A 24,782-nucleotide genomic window follows, 5' to 3' on the forward strand; every position below is an offset into this window, starting at 1 on the left:
AGTAAAATACAAATTGGGGTATTTCATTTGGAAAAATTGAGTTATTGGTATTTGAATTATTACAAAACTAACCTTAAAATTTTAGGGTTTGTTATTTTTTTTTTCAAAATTTGAAAACACCGGAAGAAAGATCTAAACTTAATCTTTTAAACGCCCGAAAAAACGAATTCAAAATTTTAAAAAATAGCAGAGTTACCGATTTTTAAAGTGGAAGGTGCAGATTCAAAAATTTTTTGAAAAACTCCAAATATTTCAAAAACGACTAAATTTAAGTATAGGGAAAACTCTTTTAAAATGACCCAATTAATCCAAAAACGCAATAAAAAATATAGCTTTTCATTTAAAATAAGAAAGTTGAGACCGACTTCCGGTATAACCGGACCGCCATCTTGAAAATATTTTCATTTAGGACTTACCAATTTTCAAACAAATATGATTGTTCGAACTCGCAATACTTTTAATGTGGGGTTTAGACGGAACAGCCCTGTAGATTATGTAATTTTAAGATTAGTTGTAAATAATTTTTGAGATGAGATGTTGCAGTATACAATAGAGTAAGCAGTAAGTAACTCAGAATACAAATATAATATATTTTTGAAATATTAGTTTTTGTATAATGAAATACATTGTGGTTGTGTCAAATGCACTATTACTTGTTACACACATTTTGTTGTTCTCTAAATAATCTTAACAGTGCCATTCCAGACAAATTCATGTTTTAATCTGTGTTTCTAAAATATTCTATTATGTATTATCAAAACTTTTATATAATATGTGTATCATTCATTATTCGTGCAAATGTCATCTGATAATAAACAATATACAGGGTGGCTCAATTCGCGCAAACGAAATGCACACATCTTTATAGGTAAGTAAAGATCTATTAAAGTTTTATTTAACGCCCTGTATTTACTAAACGGTTGAGTGAGACTTTGATGCAGACGGAGGTCGAATTTTATGCATTTCAGTTTAACTTTGTCGAACTTGTTATATTATGGCGGATGGGTGAAGAAAATGATATTCTAATAACCAAAATTCTAGTTGTAGTGAAATTCTTATAAATATTCGTTACCATCCACGCCAGAAATCACGCACATAATAAAATATCAAAAAAGAATTTTAAATTGAATGCTTTTAATTATACCTTTTAATAGGTATATAAAATTAGGTGAACGAACATAAATATTTTGTCTGTGATTTATCACTTCATTTTACGGTAAATGTGTATCTATTTGTAAGTAGTTTTAGGATAGATTTAAAGTGAAATTATTTACTGAGTGTCTTGTCTTTACAATTGTTATAATAAAGTTCTGCATAATATGTGTAATGTACTTTGCCAATAATGTGTCAGTTTACACTTTTATTGCTTTTGTAACGGTGCGTAGTCAGATTACAAGGTAAAATAATGTCAATTTTCTCGAAGTTTTTTCACAATGTTTTACTTACAATAATTCGCTGGTTTTATCTTTAAAATGCCAAAACGGCAGTGTGTTTTGTGTTTTGAGGATCTTAAATATTTTCCAAATGTTTACAAATATATTTGTCTCATACTTCTTTTCATATTAAATCGTGTACCTACAATAAAAAAAAGAAATATTGAGAAACAGGAGGTTTGTGGACGTACCATAGAAAGAAATTAGTTAAAGTACTTACAACTTTATTCTTTTACAATATTTTTCAAAAAAAACAGTAATGCAGTTTAAGTTTACTAAATTGATTTGCACTAAAGTGCTTTTTTCCTCTTTTTATATCACAAAAGCTAATTAACACTTTGAAACCCATATGCTGTTTTGTTGCAATACTAATCTGTACAGAATTGAAAAGTTTATTTTTAGAGTTACAATTTTTATGGTTTTTATTTTTTACAATTATTTGTTTGTTTACAATGTTTTCTTTGAAAAACTAATTCTTGTGATCTTAAGCTGCATTAAAAGTAGTTATCTTAGTTTACAGTTACCAGTAATTTTTTATTAACAATAGTACCAGTATTCTTCTTAATGTAGAATGGGGATACTTTATTATAAGCATATCTTGCGAATTATTTTATGGTATTTGGTTTCTTTTTACAAAATTTGTTTTTGGTGCGAAGTTCGTCTAAGTACAGAATGGTTGTTATAATGGCCTAAAATGTTTCTTTCTATAAATGTTGTTATAAAAATAATATTGTTACAGTGTGTTGCATTCTTATAAGCGTCTTAATTATGTAGTTCTTATAGATGTAAAATAAATAATAAACGAATTTTGTGTGTTAATTATTTCTTTAACCCGGGTGATTGTTGCGCCACTGGCGTGGTGTTGCTGTAGAGGGCTCTGGAGGTGCTTCAATCATGACAGATCGATAACGACCTAACCTTACAAAACTGAGTGATAGAAGTAAAAGGCAAATGTGCCGCCGGTGATAAAGATATTCTAAATATTGCCACGTTTATGATTAGTGCAATAACAAGCCATTTCTCAAGAATTCGTAACTTATCATGAAATTGTGGTTATGTTTGATAATAAGTTTCCTAAGTTACGTCCCCGAAATAGAATGTTTAGATCAAATTCTTTATGCCATAAACTGTGGAGGTGAGGCTCACACAGACTCCCATGGGATTCGATACGACAGAGATCCTTTGCATGGCAAAATTGGAATTGCATCGGATTACGGCAAACGGCTACTAATTGGGAGAGTACCACCCAACGACCACATTTTATATCAAACCGAGAGATATCACACAAATACTTTTGGATACGACATCCCTGTGAATGCAGACGGAGATTATGTGCTTGTTTTAAAGTTTTCCGAAGTATATTTTAATGCACCCAACCAAAAGGTGTTCGATGTCGTCCTTAACGGAGACCACACCATTGTCACAGATTTGGATATTTTTGAGAAAGTTGGGCGAGGAGTCGCTCATGACGAGTACATACCATTTAAAATATCAAAAGGTATTAAGTTCCAACTTTTTAGGGCACTGTTGTAATAACTGTAACTTTCAGGGCGCCTGATTTATGGTAATGAAGAGTCTGAGATAAGAGGGTCGAAAATAAGGGTGGAATTCATCAAGGGTTATAAGGATAACCCAAAAATTAACGCGATATACGTAATGAGAGGGAAAGTTGAGGACGTACCCAAACTACCGCCAATACCTGTAGAACCTGATCCAATTGAAGAGTACAAGGAAGAACCTGAAGTAGTTCCAAAAAACCTTAGACCTAGTGGACCTAAACAACCTGATCCATATGCAATGGACGATTCTTCAGTTATGTTACCTGTTTTTATAGCAATTGGAGCTTTTATACCGTTACTATTTTGTCTTTGCAAATTGTGATGACAGTTTTTTAAACACGATGTGATTATGCCAGTGTTATTTTCAGTTTTTTTTATGTACAGAAAAAATCTTAAGTACTGGTAAAGAGATTTGTAATGAGTGTGAATATTTGCAGTATTATCAGTTTGCTGATTACTTATTTAGGTCATTCTTTTTTCTGCTGTTAAAGATTCTAATATAGAAGTACATAAATAAAGACTTTATAACTAACGTTTAAATATAAAGACTTTATTAAGTTCCATGTCTTTTTGGCCTTTTTTCTTGCATGTTCGACTTTTCATTAGATAAATAAACTAGGTACCGTAAACAAAAAGGTAGATTTTTTGTCTCAATAAGTAAATACGTAAAGAACAGTTTTGAGGCGGAAATTCGGAGACTTCAGTTTTCAAAAAGAGACTAATTTTATTTCTAAATATGAACTTAACGAACAAATTAGTAATGTAAATTATAAGGCTATGAAGTTTTACAATTATTGTTAAATTAAACTTTTTCTATCAGTGGTTTCGAACATTCAAAATTTAAACTCTAACTTGGCTTGCTTTTTACTTTCAAAATTAGGTAATTTTTTTAAAAGGAATTAAAGAAAATCATCAAAGGAAACATTTTTCTAGTAGACAAGTCTCCTATTAATACTGCTGAGATCTAAAGGTTACACTTTTTCCGCCAAAATTAAACCAAAATAGCGCGCAAATTGAAAAACAAAATGTAATATAAATTGACTTGAAATTTAAAAAAGACTATTCAAAACAAAGGCAACGACAGAGAAAAAACATCAAAACAAATACAATTACAAGAAATTAAATGAATATACAAAATAAATAAACAGCAAAACAAAAAATCAAGTAGCAATGTATGTACTCTCTGATTTTTATACCAAATGTTTTCTGTTTCATTTTAGGGTTTTTTGTACATATTTTACCGTAAAGTGTGTGTATCTATTTTCCAACAAATGTTATGTTGTGTGTTCTTTCTATAACAAGAAAAAAACGGAGGGTGGTTTACTGTCAAATAATTCAAAGTAAAAACCAATGTTCATAAAATATTTAAGTCCAAAATTCGTGTTAAACAAATTATTTATATAGTAAATATAAAAAATACAAAATCAAAGACACTTTTGTGTAAAATGTTCGTTGCTAAAACATGTTTAAACAAAATAAAATAGAAGCAAAATAATTTTATCCACAATCACTCTATAAAGAGACTATTCCACACTTTAGATGCGTATAAAGTACCCCTTTATCCAGTAGTGGAATAAAGTAATTTTATTCCACTGTTAGTAACCAGCGCACCGCGTAACAGCTTACTACGTTTAACCGAAAGCACATTTGGCGTGACGTTTAAATGTCAGTTTAATTTTTAAGTTTGGTATAATTTGGGCCAGTGATTGTGGATAAAACGTTATATTGCAGTCATGTGTTAGTTGCGCTATCTAACACACTGTTACAATATATAACTATTATCCTAAAAATTTCATTGCTAAAATGTTCAAAAACAAAAAGTGAGTAACAGGTTCGCAGAAGCGAAAGGAGGTACTTAATACGTCCTCGAACGTCACATTTCCAGTCTCAGTTTCGAGATTTTTGGGATATCATTTAACTGAATTTTGATTGTACCTACGCTGGTTTCAAAATTCAAGTTTAGTGCAGCTACCAAATGTTTTTATTTGATGAAATAAAATTTATATTGTGTTGAAAGTCGTTTTGCTCATTTCTTCCTTCTTTAAAGTCATTACATTATTATAAAAATGGTTTATTTTGTTTTACATTTTTTTACCTATTATCCATTATTAGATTTTGTATTATTATTTATCAACAAAATTTATTGCGTATAAAATTGTCAAAAATAAAACCCGTTTCTATTTTGCATGTATACCTAGGAATATTATTGATATTTTCACGACTTTGTGACCAAAAAATTTCAATGGCAATTTATTTATTAAATCATTTTTTGTTTGAGCATTTTAAAACGTAAAGAATACCCGTCAATATAAAAAGTAAAAAATTTGTTCCTATTCTTAATGTCTTATATATCATTAAAATGGAGAACAATGAATTATTGGAATTATTACGTCTGATTACCGCGATTAGAAAACAGATTTACTCAACTTTTGGACACAAATAAATAGAAAATTCTATTTTGTATTACCTCAAATTATAACTACAATAATTTCATTACAAATTCAAAAGCGATTTTAACAAATTAAAGTCATAATTCACTTTTATTTGCATTATTTGGTATTTGCTCCTATTAACTCCCATGTATTTGACGCGATTAAAGACCAGTTGTGACGGCACAGCATGTCTATGTACCACGTGACGCCTACCATCCTTGGGCAAGGGCCCCTGCGCAAGAATAATTAGCAAGAGCTGGAAGCAGTGCGCACATCGTCATAAGTCAGTTTGATGCGCAGACGTTCACGTTTTCGCTACTCCTTGCACTGCTGTGCTCCTGATACCACAATTTTGTTTTTGAACGCTTTGCGATATTCCCGTTTTGCTTGGAGGAGAGAGACATTATAAATAATATTTTACTTGAAAATGTTTTGGTCAATTTTACTTTTGCGTGCGTACTTTTTTGTTAATGAACATTTTTAATTTAAACCTTTTATTAAGAGAAGTTTTCAATTAAAATTTTTTGAAAATATTTGGTTTTATGTTTGAACATTTTAAGAAAAATATAATTTACAAATTTTTTGCGATCACACGGGCTCCCGAAAAAACAACTCAGAAATTTTGTTAAAACCGTAGAAAGAAATTTTATAAAATATGAACAATAAAACAATTTTACACTAATAATTTATTTATATTTTCAAATTTTACAACAGGCGAAAATCTGAAGCGACATACTTTTTTAGTGTAAGTATATTCGGTTTTACACTACGACGTTAAAATATACAATTTTTTTGTTCATTAATACGTCATTTCATTGATATTGTAACATTAATATTTACCATTTGTGTTGTATTACTTATTTTTTATATCTGTCTGTAATTAAATGAGAAAAAAAAAAGAAATACAGCACCTCAGAATGGTTCCCACATGCGAAGTGACCAATTCTTGCACTCATAATTCTAGCCATATTCCCGCACTGTTTCACAGAGCAAACATTCTAACGTGCTTTTCATGTCAAAAAAAAAACAAATTCAAATCTTTAAAAAAATATCAAAATTTCAACTAAAACGATTACTCTAAGCGATTCCGAAACTCATTTAGTATCGAGCTTTTAACAGTAATTTGAACTGCTTTTATAACTCGTTTTAATATTAATGTGCATCGAAAGATCAATTTTCGCTAAAAATTATTTTTTCAAATAACTGTGTACCCCAGATAAAAAAATAATTAAAATCAACAACATAATTAACATAGTATAGCAAACAAAGATTTTTGTCATTATTGATGTGATTAAATTATAAATTTGTTCTGAATGACATTAATGGCACTTTTTGTGTGAATCGGCCTTTAAGTTAAAGTTCATTCTAGTGTTGGCATGCTTTTATAGAAGAAGAAAAGTCTGTTTTCATTATAGGAATATTGAATAATATGCTCGGAAAGAATTTAAAATCTGACATATTCAAAATAAAAACGTTTTGCATTGTTTGTCTTTTTACAATCATTTTTGCAAGTACAGGGTTATTCATAAATATGAAGCAATATTTGAATCTCAAAAATGACTTATAAAATGATGTTAATTTAAATAATAACTCCTGTCCGATCTCCATTGATAAGAATTTTACAGCCCTCGGAATGTGGGTATGGAAATTTGTTTTTTTTGTAATAACTTCGGAAGCATTTGACCAAATATTATAAAATTTGAAATGGTTACTTGCGAGAACATACCTTTTAAACCAGTAATTACGAAAACCGATTACATCTACTCAATTTCCGGTTCCAGTAATTGCAGGTCATATTTTCTGTGTTTTTTCGTTTTTTTGGCCTCTTGACATTAATTTTTTTTTGGTCAATACAATAGAGTAATCAATTGTGAATAAAATACGCATAAGCTTTAATACGTCTAAAATGGACTGTTTTAAAGATATTTTAATTTTAAGTGAGTACTACACAACACTGAAAGCAAAAGGTATGAATTTTGAATGAGTAATATCCACGGCAACAAATGACCATGGTCACATATTTTGTAGAGTTCCTATATTAAAAGAGTTGGGACACTGAATGTCAGTTTTCTATTTTTTCTTTTATATACGTCGGCTGACGCATAATAAATATAGGAACTCTAATATTTTGCTGTCAGGCATCTGTCAATTTGAGATTGGACGATTATTAGACGATTATTCAAAAATATTTAATAAAAGAGTTTACCTCAGACTCCAAACATAACTTAGAATAAATCCAAATGGATCTCGTAGCATTTAATTCATAAAAAATTCACAAAAAAATATCGTCAAAGTTAACAGATGCCTGGCAGGGATTTATGTGACCATGGTCATTGGTTGCTGTGGATACCACTTATTCAAAATTCATATTTTTTATTTTCAGCGCCGTGCAGTCCTCAACTTTAAATTAAAATATCTTTAAAACGGTTCATTTTAGTGGTATAAAAGGTTATGCGTTTTTTAATCGAAATTAGATATAAGCAATAAAAAATTAGTTTTAAGAGGCCAAAAAAACGGAAAAACACAGAAAATGTGACCTGCAACTGCTGAAACCGGAAATTGAGTAGATGTATCCGGTTTTTGTATTTACTGGCTTAAAGGGTATGTTCTCGCAAGTAACTATTTATAATATTTGGTCAAATGTTTCCAAAGTTATTACAAAAAAAATAAATTTCCATACCCACATTCCGAGGGCTGTAAAATTCTTATCAATAGAGATCGGACACGAGTTATTATTTAAATTAACATCATTTTATAGGTCATTTCTGAGGTTCAAATATTGCTTCATATTTATGAATAACCCTGTATATTTGTAGCTTCATTCAACAAAAATAGTTGCACAGTTGCGGAATTAAAATTTCTGGCAGTATTGTCATTTTCACAATGTAAACTCTAATACAACAACCTTTACATTAATAACCTCATTACTCTTGTCATGTTTATGTCATTTTGACTTAAAAAATAGCGTCACTGACAGAAAAGTTTAATTGTCAAATGTGTCATGATGACAGTAAAAGATAGTTTACAGTAAACTTTTTGAAGTGACAGAAAAATACTGCCCGAAATTTTAATTCCGTAACTGTACATAATAAAATCTCTAACTTTTAGATTTGTTACTGAGACATCACCATTCGTTTGTTAGTAAAGTGGATGAAAAGAAACCTCCAAGTAAAATATTATGTTATTATGACAGAAATTTTATTAGAAATATTTAGGAGATTTTTATTCCATTTTAAATGGCAAGCAATAGTTTATAGGTACACGACCATTCAAATATAACAATAAATTAACAAGCGCTCAACAGAAAAAAGTAGTATAAAGAACACATGTTATAATCTTCTCATTGTGATTCTCCGATACTCGTGTATTTTAACACTTGTATCACAATAAGAGTGTTTAACACTTGTTTTTTATATACTATTTATACACTTCTATTCAAAAGAAAAACGTACACTTACTATTTCATTGTCTACTAAATGGAATAATTTTCAGGTTGTTTCTATGTTTTCTTTTAAAAATTTTAGAATTTATGTGTCACTACTGTCACTGTCAGTCTTTCACACAAGACATTTTTTTTTCATTGTATATAATGCCTTTGCAGACAACAGAAGTGATAAGAGCTCGTAATATCACAAAACTTGAAGAAGGTTGATCGATTAGTTAGGTAGGTACTTTAGCAAGAAAATATTAAAGAAGTTTCTAGACTGGCGGACACGGAATTTTGGACGATTTGTCATTCGACTGACATCAAAATTTAAAATGGGCCTTAGGCAACTCACTTTCGGTTTTTGTAATTTTTATCCTGAAGCTAGAGAAAAAATGACAACAAATCAAAATAATTTATTGAATTTATATAAAAAGATGTATTGCTGGTATTATTGTTTCGTAAAATGGATGCCAAAAATAAATTTCAACTAAATGAACTTTCAAATTTTAGTTTCAAACGTCAATTAATAAAGCGTGGTTTGCATTGACATTTTTTGAACTGACATAAATTTGATGTCCAAAATTCCATGTCCGCCAGTGTAAACAGCTTAATTTATTTTTCATAGTCTATATTTCAGTAAATTTGATGTTTTAGAAACAGATATTTATAATAATATTTCAATCATTTAGTTCAGCCTTTATTAAAAGTCATCATTTATGAGAATTGAGGAGTAATATGCGAGCAGATAAAAAGAACAATCGGTTTTGACGTTTTTAAAACGTCTAAGCTTTCACAATGTTTTTTAATCAATCAATCGATTAATCGTGGAACTGAAGAGTAAAATGTTGCTCTGAAAGATGTTTACTTTTTTGGTGACAAATGACCTTTGCTTATTTAATTAATTTTGATAGATTGTTTTAGCAATGTGATTTACACCAAGTTTCTGGTTACAAAATGATGATAAAATATGCGATAAACGTCTTTCATTTTTTTATGAAAGTAATATTTTACAAGATAATAATTTGATTAAATATATTTACAGAAAAATACATACAAAATATACATACACTTACACTAATAATAATTTTTGTAAGTAAGTGAAGATATTGAAAATAGTCAAAATCATTTACCTACTTACAAAGCAAAAGGTACAACAAATGACTGAAATGAATTAACAGCGAGCACAGACTGTCTACTTGCCGAACACGGGATACGCTTCTTTCAGTCTACTTGTGATTTACAAATACATAATTGACAGTTCACTTTAAATTACACACAATAAATAGGTAATAAATTACGTTTTGTACAATATGAGTTAACTACCACAAGAACTCCGAACAACATTGCCGTTAGATTTACGTGGAATCGATTCATTGGAAGTTGTTCCCTCATCACTCAAACTCCTCTCCAACTTGGGCTTGTTTTTAAACACTTCTCTAAACGAACTAGTAATTCGATTTGCTTTCATTTCTTTCGTTTTGAATTCATTTTCCACCAAGCTGCAACTCCTCATAAACCGAGTTTTACAATTGTCTTCCACAAAAAACAAATTGCGAGAAAGTTGCGGCGAGGAATTTGATAGCTTTTTGACTTTAACTTTTCGTTTGAGTTTCTCGGTCAAATTGGTATCGAGTTCGTCGTAGTTGAACTCATTGAAGGGAAAAGTGTCGTCGATGAACACGTCATCATCGTCAAGGCTCAAAGTTTCAACATACCCTTGGTTAATCAAACTGACGTCATTTCTTTTAACTCGGTAAGGAGTTTCCGGTTTTACAATCGAGATTTTTTCGTTGTGTTTCAAAGAGTCGCTGGAATTCGAAGAGGCCTCTGGTATGTTCCACATTTCATGATTGGGCGGCTCTCCAGCAGTGGCCGCAACAATGGTGGTGATTTTCGGGATTAAAACGTGATCGATAGATTTTTTCCGATAGTAAATCTGCGAGTTATTATATGTTGTGTTACAAAGTCTGTTGTTTCTACAATTGCTATAATTAATATATGACGTGCGTTTGTGGTTTGGGACTACCTGGGCCTCGCTATAACCGAACAAATTGCAAAAGAAATTTTTCAAAGCTGCGCGAAAATCACGCAAATGGTAGGCGTACAAGAGGGGATTTCCGGCCGAGTTTAAATGAGAGAGAATGATGCACGAAAACATAAAATTTGAGTCGACTTTACAGTCATTACAGAAGGCTAAAATGCAGTTGATGGTATATAAGGGAATCCAACAAATCATGAAAAATAATACTATAATGGCCAGGTTTTGCGTCGCTTTCACTTCACGTTTTTGGGCAGCGCCGAGCACTCGCAGCATTGTCCCTCCCGATGAGCAACTGTTGGAAGATGAGCCGTTTTCGGGGTTCATTGTGACGATTTGCCTTAACTGAAAGGGTACGAATAAAAGCGTACATTTTGCCGACTTTCAGTACTTACTTGTTTGAGAACGACTTGGTATATGTGAGCGTAGAAAGCCGCCAAGAGGAGAGCAGGGGTTATGATGGTACCGAAATACAAAAATACCAAATAATTGTAGTCCATGACGCCTAGGAAGAAACATCTGCCGTCCGAGGGGGCGCTTTTATGCCAACCCATCAGAGGAAGGAAACCGACAATGCTTCCGGTGACCCAGCAGACTGTGATTATCACTGGAAAGAAAACAGGGTTCAATTTGGCGGAGGCGCTGGGCAACAGGTTGTCAAATTTGTGTTTGTATTTTGAAAATTTGTCAAAATTTTTGTGTTTATTTTTTAAATTTAGTGTAACATGCGTGAAATTGTGCATATTCAGATCGGTCAAGCTGGTAATAATATCGGCTCAAAAGTAAGTCATTATTTTTAATTATTGTTAAGCAAGTTAAGCATTATATTTTTAATCAATCAAAGTTTAATTTTCTGATGCACTAAACTCAATTATAAGCACCATTTAAATAATGAAAATTTTGTGTAATTATGGAAAGATTCCAGTCTGGAGTAGTATTAATCATTTCCATTAAGCGTAAAATTTTCGATTTTTTTATTACTCTATTCCAAGCGCAGATGGCTGTGGAAAATTTTTGTAATGGTTGGAAGAAATTTAATTTTAACACAAAAGTTTTTTTGACTAAACAGGGTGTCCCAGCGAGTTGAAACAGTCCATTAGTGACCTTTAAATGGTAAAATAAAAAAATTGTATAGGGCATTGATAGATACTAATTTAGTGCATCACCTAAAATTATTTTCAACCATACAGCATGTCCCAAAAATAAGTTACGATATAAACTTGTTTCTTTTTTTTAATGAAACACCGTATGTTTGTTTGCATTTTTGGATGTAGCCTTTTAAAACAATGTTTTTACGCTAAACTTTTATTAGTAGATTTCGCTTAGTTTTAGAAATAGGACGTTTTTTGACAAAAACAAGTACTTTTTCTAAATTTATTACACAAAAATTAAGACAGCTAGAACAAATTTTTTCTTACTTCTGCAAAGAAGAAAGTAGAGAATTTAAATTTGTAGCAATTTTTTAGAGTTTTGCATTTGTAAAGATTAATAAATTAAGAAGTTTGTTAAAAGTTAAATAACTTAAAACATTTAAAGGGAACACCCTATTTTTTATTTTTGCATCTAACAGATTGATAAATTGTCTATCTAAAAAAATAAACTTTTTATGTCTAGAATTGATAAATGGAAGGGTATTTAACATTCACTATTAATTGTAGCAACAATGCCTATCAATATCTGAGCATTGTTGATACAATGGCAAGCATAGTAATTCAGAGAATGTAAAAGTCGTTATAAATACTGGAATTTGAATTATTTTATTGTAAAAATAAAGAATAATGGATACAGTTTAACACAAATGTGATTATTAAGTGATATTTCTTCCATCTCTTGTGCAACTGTGCACTTTTTGGGTACTGAAACAATAGTAATTTTTTTTTAATATTTGACGTTAAGTTAAATATCTTTTTAGTTATGAAATACCTAAAAGTAAATACAGTGTTTTTATTTTGGTTTTCCTCTTTAGTCAAATGTATTTCACTATTACTCAAAACTTTCATTTGATGTATTAATGTCAAAGCGACGTAGATGGGAAATAGTTTTGACAAATAGTGAAATACATTTGACAAAAGAAGAATACCAAAAGAAAAACACTGTAATTTTAGAATGACAATTTAACAATCTTTTAAATGAAAAAACAATAAATAAGTTGTTCCATTTAAATCTTTTAAGTTATTGAACTTTTAACAAACGCCTTTATTTTTTTATCTTTGCAGATGAAACACACTCAAAAAATTTTACAACCTTATAGCTTGTACCTTCTTCTTTGCGGCAGTAAAAAATATTTCTAAATGTCAGTTTTTGTGTAATACATTTTAAAGTGCATGTTTTCGTCAAAAAAACCGTCTTATTTTTATAATTAAGCAAAAACTGTGTTTTAGGTACTTACTAACAAAAATAACTATTTTCTATTTTGCGTTTTAAACAAGGCTATAAATAAACTTGTTTGGGTGAGTTAACAGTTTTCTAGCGTGCAGAATAGTGTATTTTTTGTTTTTAATGTTGGTGACCAACGGCATGGAAAAAAATTACGCTTTCAATAAAATTACCAATTTACGAAAAAATCTCGAGAATTAATGTCCAACGAATGTTAGTTTGAGTTGAGTTTTCCGACGCCTTCATGAATAACACTATTACGTGTTACCAAGTGACGACATTTCTTTTAATAATTTTTTTCCAACACTAATCTTATAGTGTTTTTTACTTATCTTGGCATTTTGTCAATTTCGACATTATTTTGACAAATTTCTTTATAACAATTTGTGAATGTAGTAAAATTTTTGATCCAATATTAGTGTTGGAAAAAATGTAGAAGACAACACAAGTTTTATAGTTTAAAACTCTTGTTGTCTTTTTTTAAGAATAAAAGTGCAAAATAGAAAAAAAAACACTTTCTGTAATTGATATTTTAATATACTATTCTTTACAATTTAACAGTTTTGGGAGGTGATTTCCGACGAGCACGGCATCGACCCCTCCGGAAAATTCAATGGCAACACTGACTTACAGTTAGAGCGGATAAACGTATATTTCAATGAAGCCACAGGTGGCAGATATGTTCCTCGCGCAGTCCTCGTGGACCTGGAAGCAGGAACGATGGATACAGTCAGATCGGGACCTTTCGGTCGTCTTTTCGCTCCCGATAATTTCATTTTTGGGCGCGAAGGAGCTGGTAACAACTGGGCCAAAGGCCATTACACCGAAGGCGCGGAATTAGCAGACACCGTTCTCGATATTACACGGAAAGAGGCGGAAGGATGCGACTGCTTGCAAGGATTCCAAATCGTGCACTCCCTTGGCGGAGGCACCGGATCCGGACTGGGATGTCTCTTATTGGGGAAAATACGCGAGGAGTACCCTGACAGGATTATCAGCACGTTTTCAATTATTCCAAGTCCTAAGGTCTCAGATACGGTGGTCGAACCATACAATACTGTAATGTCGATTCACCATTTGGTAGAAAATACCGATGAGACATATATTATAGACAATGAAGCATTGCATGACATTTGTTTCAGGACGCTGAAACTAACATCTCCGAGTTTAGCTGACTTAAATCATTTAATTTCAGCTGCCATGTCCGGAATAACGGCTTGTATCCGGTTTCCGGGGCAATTGAACGCAGATTTAAGGAAAATCCAGGTTAATATGGTTCCCTTCCCGCGTTTACATTTTTTCATGCCCGGATTTGCGCCTCTGGTATCCCGGGGAATGAGACCGTATCAAGCCGTGACGGTCCCCGAATTGGTGCATCAACTGTTCGATGCAAAAAATATGATGTGTGCTTGTGATCCCAGAAGAGGGAGGTATTTGACCGCAGCGTCAATTTTTCGAGGACGGATGTCGACTAAGGAAGTTGATGAACAGATGTACAACATTCAGAATAAGAATAGTAGTTACTTTATCGAGTGGATTCCGAATAATTTGAAGAGCGCGATATGTGATATTCCGCCAAGAGGGTTGAAGATTTGTGGGACATTTATTGGAAATACGACTGCAATACAAGAGTTGTTTAAGAGAGTCGGAGAGCAATTTTCAGCAATGTTTAGAAGGAAAGCTTTTGTGCATTGGTATACGGGTGAAGGAATGGAAGAAATGGAATTTACGGAAGCTGAATCGAATATGAATGATCTGATTTCGGAGTACCAACAGTATCAAGAGGCACCAGCTGAGTATGATGAGGCCGAAATTGAGGATATGGATGATGATGACGATGAATATTAAATTAAAATGAATATTAAACAATTAATATTTTAACGATATTAAAATATGAAATTAAAAAAAGAAAATGACAAAAAATATAAAAGCCATTTATCAGTAAAAATTTTCAAAAGAGATAATCAAAGTACAAATTCGAATTTATTAAAAATTGCCTAAGATATACTCATTAATTTAAAGAGTCAAAATAAAAGTAATATAATAAAAAATAATTCTAATTCTCGTTCTCGCCCGGCGCACCCACCATTTGTGAAATTTTAATTCCCCCTTATTGGCAACTAAGTACAGACGAATAAAATGAAAATGACGGTTCAATAAACCAGCCCCTGCTGTGGATGCCGCAAGCAGGCAAGATCGTAAATTTTCGGATTTCAAACTTGACGTAGTTTCAAGAATAAATTCCTTTAGGAGCCGGTTTACAGAAAGCGAAATGAAAATTTAGTTCACAATTATTAAACTAATTCGATTTAAGTCGCCATTTATTTTGCATTGACAAAAGTGAAGTTAAATGAAAATGTAATTTTTTTAATGAAAAATTTAACAAACCATTTCTTGAAGAAAATTATGTATTAGGTAATGATAACATTGACGAAAAAACAAATAATTATTTATTTAATATTTTTTTGACTGTTTCAAAATAAAATTATTTTATAAATTATTTATTTTACATAAAATCAAGTTTAAAATAGAGAAAGCCTATTTCGTACAAAAATTATGTTACTTAATTTAATTTTATTATTAATGCATAATTTTTTTTAAGAACTGTTTTGTTTGTGTTTTTATAAAACTAAACGTTTTTATTTAATTTAAAGGTATTACAATTATCAAAAAATAAAAGCAGAACTAAAATATTTGAAATAATTTTGCCGTTTTTTTTCCTGGTTTAATTAAATAAATAATTTTGATTCGTTTTCAATGACAATTGCAAAACTAATAGAAAACTTAGGGCCGGTTTACAGAACGTGTTAATCGCAATTAAATTTTAAACTTGACGTTTGTCAATAAAAAATAAATGGCAACTTAATTCGAATTAGTTTACCTAATTCTGAATTAAATTTTAATTTCGCTTCTACTCAAAGAATTACACCACTCGTGGTAAAGGCACACGTGGAATTAATTTTTCTTCTCGCAAATAAACAATAGTTTAATTCATTTGTTGTTTTACATAAAATCTAGTTTAAAATAGAGAAAACCTATTTCGTTCAAAAATTATGTTAATTAATTTTATTTTGAAAAAACAGTTAAAAAAATATTAAATTAATAATGATTTGTTTTTTCGTCAATGTCATTATTAATGCATAATTTTCTTTAAGAAATGGTTTGTTAAATTTTTCATTAAAAAAATTCAATATTTTCATTTATACAGGGTGATGAAAAAAAGGCGCCCACGATTGAAACAGGCGCGTCCTTTTTTATTGAAACATTGTGACCATCATTCCAAAAATAGTCTAAATAAATTCTTTTTAAAATTTAAAGAGTTTGTCTAACAGCACAAAGCGGCAATATTGCACAAATTTCTTTTACTAAAAAACTATTTCACTCAGATATTTTTCGTAAATAGGAAACTTTTTTGACTTTAATCGTTCAAATTTCACAGAACCACCGCCTCCTTAATCAAATGTATCAGTATCCCGCCTGGGCATTTCGTAAAAAATGCATTGGAGCAGTGATTACAATTTTTTCTTAGTTACGGGGGTTACTAAGGAAAAACTGAATAATTTTTAATTATTAACGAAAAATAACGCAATTAATAAAAGCTGGGAAGGAAGGATACAACAAAACAAGATACGCCAGGGAGAATTGATATTATGAGGTTGAACCCTTTAAGGTAAACAACTGGATTTGTCAAAAATTTTCCCCAGATTAAAGCGCCAACGGGAATCAGTTGAACTCAAAAAATGCCCAAGCGAGAAAAGGATTATTTCTATGGAGACGGCGATGCACAGAACAAACAACATTGAAAATTGATTTTTTTGTTGCTACCGTTTCCAATAATTGAATATTAGTTGGACATTTTCTGTATCCTAGGATATTTGCAATGTTGCAACATTGATAAATTTTTTGGAGCCAAGAAATGGTATCCAAACATCTTCAATAAAGTTTATTTCAATAGACTTTTTACACATTTTTTTTAAGAAGTGAGCCATTCCACGAGAAAAGTAAACCACATTGGAAAAAATTAACAGAATCTAATCTAAGCCACTTAAGTGAAATTAAGTAGATTAAACGTTCTAATTTAAGTGTCAAGCAGTTTCAGTATCATTGTCACAATTTTAATTTTAATATTAGGTACTTATTGTTTCCGTACATGCAGCGGTATTTCATTTATTTAAGAATACTCCATTATAATTAACTAGGTGCTTGTTTTGGTTACTACAGGAATTTAACCAAAAGCGAATGTCATTTTACAGAGGTAATATTGATTGTGTTTTTAAAGTGTTTGCAGTTTTATTAAGGTAAGTGTAAATAGTTTTTGTGTTAACTATTTTAATTTTTTTGTCCCGTCCGTTAACAAAAACATTTAAAAATTCCCATCAAAACTTTTGTAGGGAAAACACGAGTTGGTTTTCTCTCTTATTACTTAGTTCAAATAAATGATGTTTGATATCCTAGGTTTAGTTCATATTACAAAGTCATTAAAGTTTTTTTTCTTAAGTTAATAAAAATATCCCGTCCGTTATCAATTTTGTTCGGACGTATAACGCCACGCATAAAGACTCTTGCGAATCAACTAAATCAATTCAAAATTCATTTTTACTTAAAAAGAGTCTTAGAACAGTACTTTCAGTCGACAAAAGAAAGTATCAGCTTGAATGAAGTCGTGATGCAAGTTGACTTCGCTGAAAATTACTCTTTGGTGCCACAAGATGAGATACAAGCTGCCCATTGGTCACACAAGCAAGTAACAATTTTTACATGTGTTGCCTGGTTAACCAACTCTACGGAATCATTTGCAACTGTTAGTGATGACCTGACCCATAGTAAATATGCCGTCTATGTTTTCATAAAGAAAATTATAAGAGTACTACAAGATAAATTTAAAGAGATTAACAAGATTGCATTTTTTCTGACGATTGTGCAGCACAATTTAAGAATAAATATACTCTTTCAAACTTATGCTTTTTTCCGACTGATTTCGGCATCTCCGCGGAATGGAATTTCTTTGCCACGTCACATGGTAAAGGGACTGTAGATGGAGTAGGAGGTCTAGTTAAAATATTGGTGTGGATGGACGTAAAGTCAAGAAAATCGGAAATAAATAGTGCGTATGACTTTTACCAATGTGCCAGGACTAAAGTAACTAATGTGCATGTAGGTAATGTTAATTACCAAAAGCGAAATAGAAAAGATTAAAGAAATGTTGAATGGAAGATGGCAAAAAGTATCCAGAATCCCTCAGGTTCAATGAAAACACTGTTTTAAGGCCGAAAGTCCGCATCGTTTAATCATCAAACGTACTTTTGAATCATCAGCAGATGTATGTAGCATTCTCACTTAGCCTAAGTTTCTATGTCATTTGTCAGTTATCGTTGATGTTTTGTAAGTCTTTGATTGTCGGTTTCAATGGTTAATAAAATTATTTTCTAAATATGAACCCTAGAATTAATTTATGTCCCGTCCGTTATGTCCCATCCGTTATCCAATTTAAAAATATAGACATCTCTTCTATGGTTACAATGCTCATGATTATAGTATTCCGCATTAGGATAGCATTCAAAAATTAACATGCAAAAGTTTCAATGTCCATTTATATGCCAAATTGCAGAATTTAAAAGAAAAATCCTATATTGCTAAATCATACAATTTTTTCTTGCTCCGTCCGTTATCAGTCTTTTTTATTTACTATTAATATGAAGTGAAGCTAATAGAAAAATAGTGCTGTGGTTTCAAGTTCTAGTAACTATAAGCTAACTATGCATTCGTATAAATTGGTATTTAGGATGACAGTTTTTCTAAATTTATTTGAACAATATATATTTTTTTTGCAAAGTGTCCCGTCCGTTATCGTGGAATGGCTGAACACCGTCAACAGTATCAAAATTTAGACTTTAACAATACCATTATTTTAAAACTGTTAATTATTTAGATTTCTCTTTTTTAAAAAGGAAAGTCTACACCCAGCAGGGGCTGGTTTATTGAGGCGTCATTTTCATTTTGTTCGACTGTACCTATGTATTTAACAACAGTTATGTATCAATGTAACGAGAATAATTAATTAAAGCCCTAATATTCAAGTTATATTTCAAGCTTTATCGTATCATCAATTTTTCTTGTTAACGTTGGCGGAAACGTTTTAGATTTGCAAGAACTCGGTGGTTGAGAGAGACTATGTATCAGACTTGGGTGTTAAAAATTGACCAATGGTATGTTATTGTCTTGAAAAGCTAAAATACAACAACGCAAAGAACAAGATTTACTACACACCAATTAAAAATCATACTTGTTTTTAGTTGATATTTGTTTTTTAAAATGTTCTAAAAATGTCTACAGTTGGAGACAAAATACTTTGGTCGTCAATGTCACTTGAGTGACATTAAATTGTAAAGCATGCTTTAGTACTGTTAACCTTATTTTTAGCTACTGCCAAACGTAGTTGACAAGTTATACGTATTTTTGATAGAAAGATATAATTGCTGTCATTAATTTGAAATTGTCATTCATTTTAACGTTAAAGCTTGAATTACATTAAAGTGTCAGAAAAGTGACGACCAAACTATTTTCTCTCCAACTGTACTAAGGTTTCAAATATTGTTATCACGCACTTTATTTCATTACATTAATTTTTAAAAGACAACCTATTAGCAATTAATATAACGAGAATATTATGCGATTTATAATAATAAAGGACTGCTGCTCAGCGTCCGAAATGGTTTAAATCGCTAATATTCGAGTTATACTTCAAGCTTTATCGTATCATCTACTTATGGGAGGGATGAGAATCAAGCAAGGTTGTAAGGGGGTATGTAAAAAAATCTGGACAAGAAAGTTTCAATTGGGCAGAAGATCCAGATCGGGAACGTTTCAATAACCAATGTGTCAAACTCGATGTCAAAAACTCAAGGATCAATGATGTCACTATGAGTTTGTATCTAACGTATTATGATTGCATCGAAGGTATTATGTTTGTAATATTATGGTCGCCATAATTTTCAATAAATGTGTAACATTAAACTTAATAGATGATGATACGATAATATAATAGAATATTATGATACGAGTTTCATAAGAAGCTGCGCTCGTCGTGTCCTAAACCCGTGCGTGCGACAAAATGCCTTAGAAACGAGATATCATACAATATTTTTTCTACTTTACACGTTTTTAAGCAAAAAATTAAAAATTTCGGAAAATCTTCTAAGAAAATTTAGAGATAAAACACCAAAAAAGAAACAAATTCGGTACCGGTAACAGTTTTTAGAAATTTGGAAACGAATAGTTTGCAAGCAGGAAGTTAGAAAAAGGGCCCGTTAAAATGTAGACGCAATTTGCAATGCAGGTTTGCTAAACATTCTTAATTTTTAGCAAGAAATTGACAAGAATAACTTTGAGCTCATTTCAATAAATTACACAAAATTTATTGGCGATCTTCATAAACCTTGCTTGTATCTTTCGCTAAATAACTTTTTTCTGTATACATATACATCCTTTTTCTTGAAAGTTTTTGTAGCAAGACCTTAGGTAATGATGTCTGTCCTCAGGTATTTATAATTAATAAAAACGCTATAACTAGCGTTTTCAAAGACAAACAGGCACACAAGATTAATAAAAGTCAAAATTTTGACAACATCTCAATTTGAACACATAACCATAAATTTTTAAGAAAATCTCTAGGGGCAAAAACAAAGAGCAAACAAAATTTGTGACTATGGAGACAAGCTGCCACCAATTTTTTCACCAAAATTTTGACTTGGTAATTTCCATTTAAAAAAAATATGCATTTTAAAAATCAATTTGCATGTTTAGAGTGTGTCAAATGAAAACATTCGCTTGTTAGTCCTCAATTAAGTCCCTTGTTAGCTCCCAATTTTCTCACATTGCACGCATTTATTTAAATTCGGAAAATTGTGAAGAGCGAAACGTTTCCTGCGTGTCATAATCAAAAGCTAGAATTTCATATCGATCCATACATATTTTTATTGTGGGGATCAAAAATAAAAATAGAACTAAAAGCACTAATTTGTGGAAATGTGGGGGACTGGAAAATTTCACAAAGAATAATATTAATATTTAACAGGGCTTAAAAATAACTGGTGGAGAACTTCGGAATTAAAACCACGACTGTTATGCAACGTTTCGTCTATTAACCATAGACATCATCAGGCTTCAGAAAACTGCGTTATTTTTCAACCCTGTTACTTGGATCTGAGGATGTTATTTTCACAATATTATTGTGAAAAATAAAAACAAAGAGTAAAATGTAACAGTATGTATGTAGTGTGTAACAAAAAGATGAAGATAAAGAGTAACCTGGGAGTCAAAATAAAGCGATTTAAACCAACTTATCTTTATACCAAGATAACTATAAATTATAAACATTTGGATAAGGCAAACTTAGTTGTTTTGACTTTTTTTGAGCACTACTATGTTTTACCTGTTAAAATATTTGCACATACTTTAAAATCATCGTGTATACGAGGGTTGTTTGATATGTCTGGTAAAAAACTATGACCATGTGTGTCAATTAATTTGGCGAACCGCAAGTGAGATATGTCATCTTTCAGAGTAAGTCTGTCAAAGTTTCAACAAAAAGTGACGCATGGTTATAAAAAGTTAGAGAATTTTAAAAATAAGTTGTTTGAACAAATTTCAAGAATCTAAAAAAAACGAATTTCGCGCTGTGATAAAACGTTTTTATTTAAAAAAATGGACAGCCGCTCAGGTAAAAAAGAACTAGAGTAAGTACATGGAGACACATGGAGGTTGCTAGAAAGGCAGTAGAATATATTTACGGACGACCGATCGGTAAGAATTTTTTTGTTTGTCAAGGGTGGTAAATGTATCGTAACGATCTTTTGACTTTTCTGGGATCATCGTACTGCAACTAATCTTCCATGCAGCTTCTATTCACTGTTTTAGTTGTTTTCACTTTCACTCATTATTGATGCAGGGGGTAATATAATTAGTTTTCTTGAAGCAAACAACGCCAAAACCCATGCAAAAACCAGCAAAAATTTAATATGGCGGAGCTTGTTTGAAATCAAAATTGTATATCCATCAACGAATGTATCAAAAGCAACTTTTAAAAATTGCAGTGCAATTATTGTACAAGTATTTCACTAATTTTATTATTTAACACAATACAAATTAATGCTCTCGTACAAAAAACGTGACAAGCATCATGAGCGTTATTTGCGTCCGTTTTCGGGCAAACACTTTTGCCATCAATTGATAAAACGCACCTACCGCTCTTAATGCTTAAATAACTATTATGGCCATAGAACGTTATCCTAACTTTCGGCTGTACTTCGAACTACAAATAATCAAGCTTTGGTAAATAATAATACATACATAATTATGTAGTTATTTATGGAAATTATTATTATTTTTTTATTTGTGGTAATAGTTATTAAAACATAGACAAGTAGTGTAACTCTCTAGTTACCACAAACCATTAATCCATTAACTATAATAAGTAGGTAAAATAAATAATAGGAGTGAGTTGGAAGTTTGATGCTTGAATTTTTTGTTTAAAATTTAATTATGGATTTAATTATGGATTTATTTAATAAGTGGATTTGTGGCTGTAAAAATAAAAGTTTTTCCATTTTTTGAACCGATTCAAAAATATACAAATTAAATAAGGTAGGTACCTGAATCGAATATGACCACACCCCTTTCCTCAAAAAAAATACGGGTAGTTCAACAATAGTAAGTGTCCCTACATGTTAGATGGTCTATGTGGGCATGATGAGGGGGTGTAAGTGCCACTCGCCCCACGCTCCCGCCTGTCTGCCAATATCAATCCAAAGGAGACGTCACGTCATTGTCATAAATTTTCAATCGACTGTTTTTATGAATATTTCGTATTATAATTATATTGTACCTACTGTAAAATATTCATTGTATTTTAGTTGTTAGTAACCGTAGATGACATACGTATGCATATTTTTTAACTTTTCTTTTAATATGTTTTTATTATCTTAAGTTATAGTAAATTTAACGACATAAGTATGTGACTGAAAATATGGCCACCAAGTATTTTTTTTTTATTTCTTTATAAAATTTTTGGTGGTTAACTTAATTTTTATTTTACATTCATTTATTTAGTTAGGTACTTGTTTTATTATTTTGGATTTTTATTTTTTGTTGAAAGTTTAGGTTTTAGGTTAGAAATCCAAAGAAATATGAGGTATTTGGAGAGAAGCATAAAACAGCTGTCAAAAGTGATAAAAAAACATTACGTTTCAGATACTCGAACTTTATTTTATTTAAAATACCAAAACTATTTAGAAATACAAATTACCTATGTGTTTAGTATATCGTTAAAACGGACACTGTGGCCACTTTCTCACTTTTTAAAAATTAATTACTTAAGAACAATTATATTTATATATTGTTTTTTTGTCCCTATAATATGTTACCAAAATAGATACTTACACTATACCAAATAAAAAGAAATTGGTTACCTTAAATTTATACAATGCGAGAAAACTGATGTCAAACCTTAAGGTGGTCATATTTGACCCCGGTACATTATATAAAAAACAATAAGATGTGTAACACCTTTTTATTATTAATTTATAGTATATTACATAACGTAACGGACAAGTAGGGAGTCGAGTGCAGGAGCCCCACGAGTACTATTTTTTCCACGACCTCCGTAATACTACGACAAAAAAACACCACTATTTTCAACGAAATGTTTCTGTTAAAGATCTAACATCGGCAGTAATAAATTAGGTGTCTATCAGCTCTTGCATTAGTTTTCTCAACGGCAGAATATTGTAGTGCTGTATGGATGAACAGTTCACATACAAGCAAAATAGATGCACAATTAAACATTGCAATGCGAGTCATAACTGGCACTTTAAAATCAACTCCCACTGAATGGCTTCCAGTACTGTCTAACATTGCTCCACCTCTACTAAGAAGAAAACTTTTAGTAAAGAAACTATGGAAAAAATATAGAGAACATCCGCAAGATTTTCCAATATCGTCTGACCTGATTGCCCCCGAAAATCGATTAAAATCTAGAAAACCCTTCTGGCTTGTAACGGCAAATATTGAAAACTTCTTCGTTTTTGATGAGTGGCGCAACATGTGGTCAAATGTTCAACTTTTCAATAAAGATCTAATAATAGATCCAACAATAAGAGTACCTGGAATGGATCAGCCAAGATGGGTCTGGGTGAAATTGAACAGATTAAGAACTGGTCATGCTAGATGTAATTCTATGTTATTTAAATGGAATGCTGTTGAAAATCCATATTGTCAATGTGGTCAAGTGGAAGAATCTGTACAACATATTGTCGAAGAGTGTCGACTTACGAGTTTTCAAGGAGGCTTCACCGAAATTCATGAGTTGTCGCCAGAAGCTAAAACTTGGTTGTCTACTTTAAAAACTTTATAATTTCATTTATGTACTTTTTTATGTACTGTCATACGAATATATATATACCAGGTGAATAAAAAGTATGGAACCAAACGTTTTTTGCTTAAACTATTTATTTTTTGAAA

General features: G+C 31.1%; 3 protein-coding genes across 8 annotated transcripts in view; 2 read left to right on the top strand and 1 right to left on the bottom strand.

Moving 5' to 3' along the window:
* The first annotated feature begins 2,325 nt into the window (after positions 1-2,325).
* On the top strand, positions 2,326-3,550 carry LOC123009027 (malectin). The gene is made up of 2 exons (XM_044405130.1): positions 2,326-2,931; positions 2,983-3,550. The coding sequence occupies exons 1-2, from the start codon at positions 2,475-2,477 to the stop codon at positions 3,312-3,314; spliced, it is 789 nt and encodes a 262-aa protein (XP_044261065.1). The 5' UTR covers positions 2,326-2,474; the 3' UTR covers positions 3,315-3,550.
* Positions 3,551-9,868: 6,318 nt separating this feature from the next.
* Positions 9,869-24,782, bottom strand: part of LOC123015588 (adenosine receptor A2a) — a 75,556-nt gene continuing 60,642 nt past the window's right edge. For 2 of the 6 annotated variants that reach the window (XM_044415390.1, XM_044415392.1), the window contains exons 3-4: positions 11,285-11,496; positions 9,869-11,234 (exon numbers count right to left, since the gene is read on the bottom strand). In XM_044415390.1, the coding sequence (XP_044271325.1) occupies positions 10,167-11,234; positions 11,285-11,496 (1,280 nt within the window). In that variant the 3' untranslated portion in view covers positions 9,869-10,166. The remainder of the gene's footprint in view (positions 11,235-11,284; positions 11,497-24,782) is intronic. The other 4 variants (XR_006413391.1, XR_006413392.1, XM_044415393.1 and 1 more) reach the window with 4 other exon arrangements.
* LOC123015589 (tubulin beta chain-like) lies at positions 11,532-15,201 on the top strand. The gene is made up of 2 exons (XM_044415395.1): positions 11,532-11,671; positions 13,827-15,201. The coding sequence occupies exons 1-2, from the start codon at positions 11,615-11,617 to the stop codon at positions 15,111-15,113; spliced, it is 1,344 nt and encodes a 447-aa protein (XP_044271330.1). The 5' UTR covers positions 11,532-11,614; the 3' UTR covers positions 15,114-15,201.

This window comes from Tribolium madens, unplaced genomic scaffold (genome assembly GCF_015345945.1).
Source record: "Tribolium madens isolate multiple individuals breed KSU strain unplaced genomic scaffold, Tmad_KSU_1.1 Scaffold_19;HRSCAF=116;Tcas5.2_LG9, whole genome shotgun sequence".
Lineage (NCBI taxonomy): Eukaryota > Metazoa > Arthropoda > Insecta > Coleoptera > Tenebrionidae > Tribolium > Tribolium madens.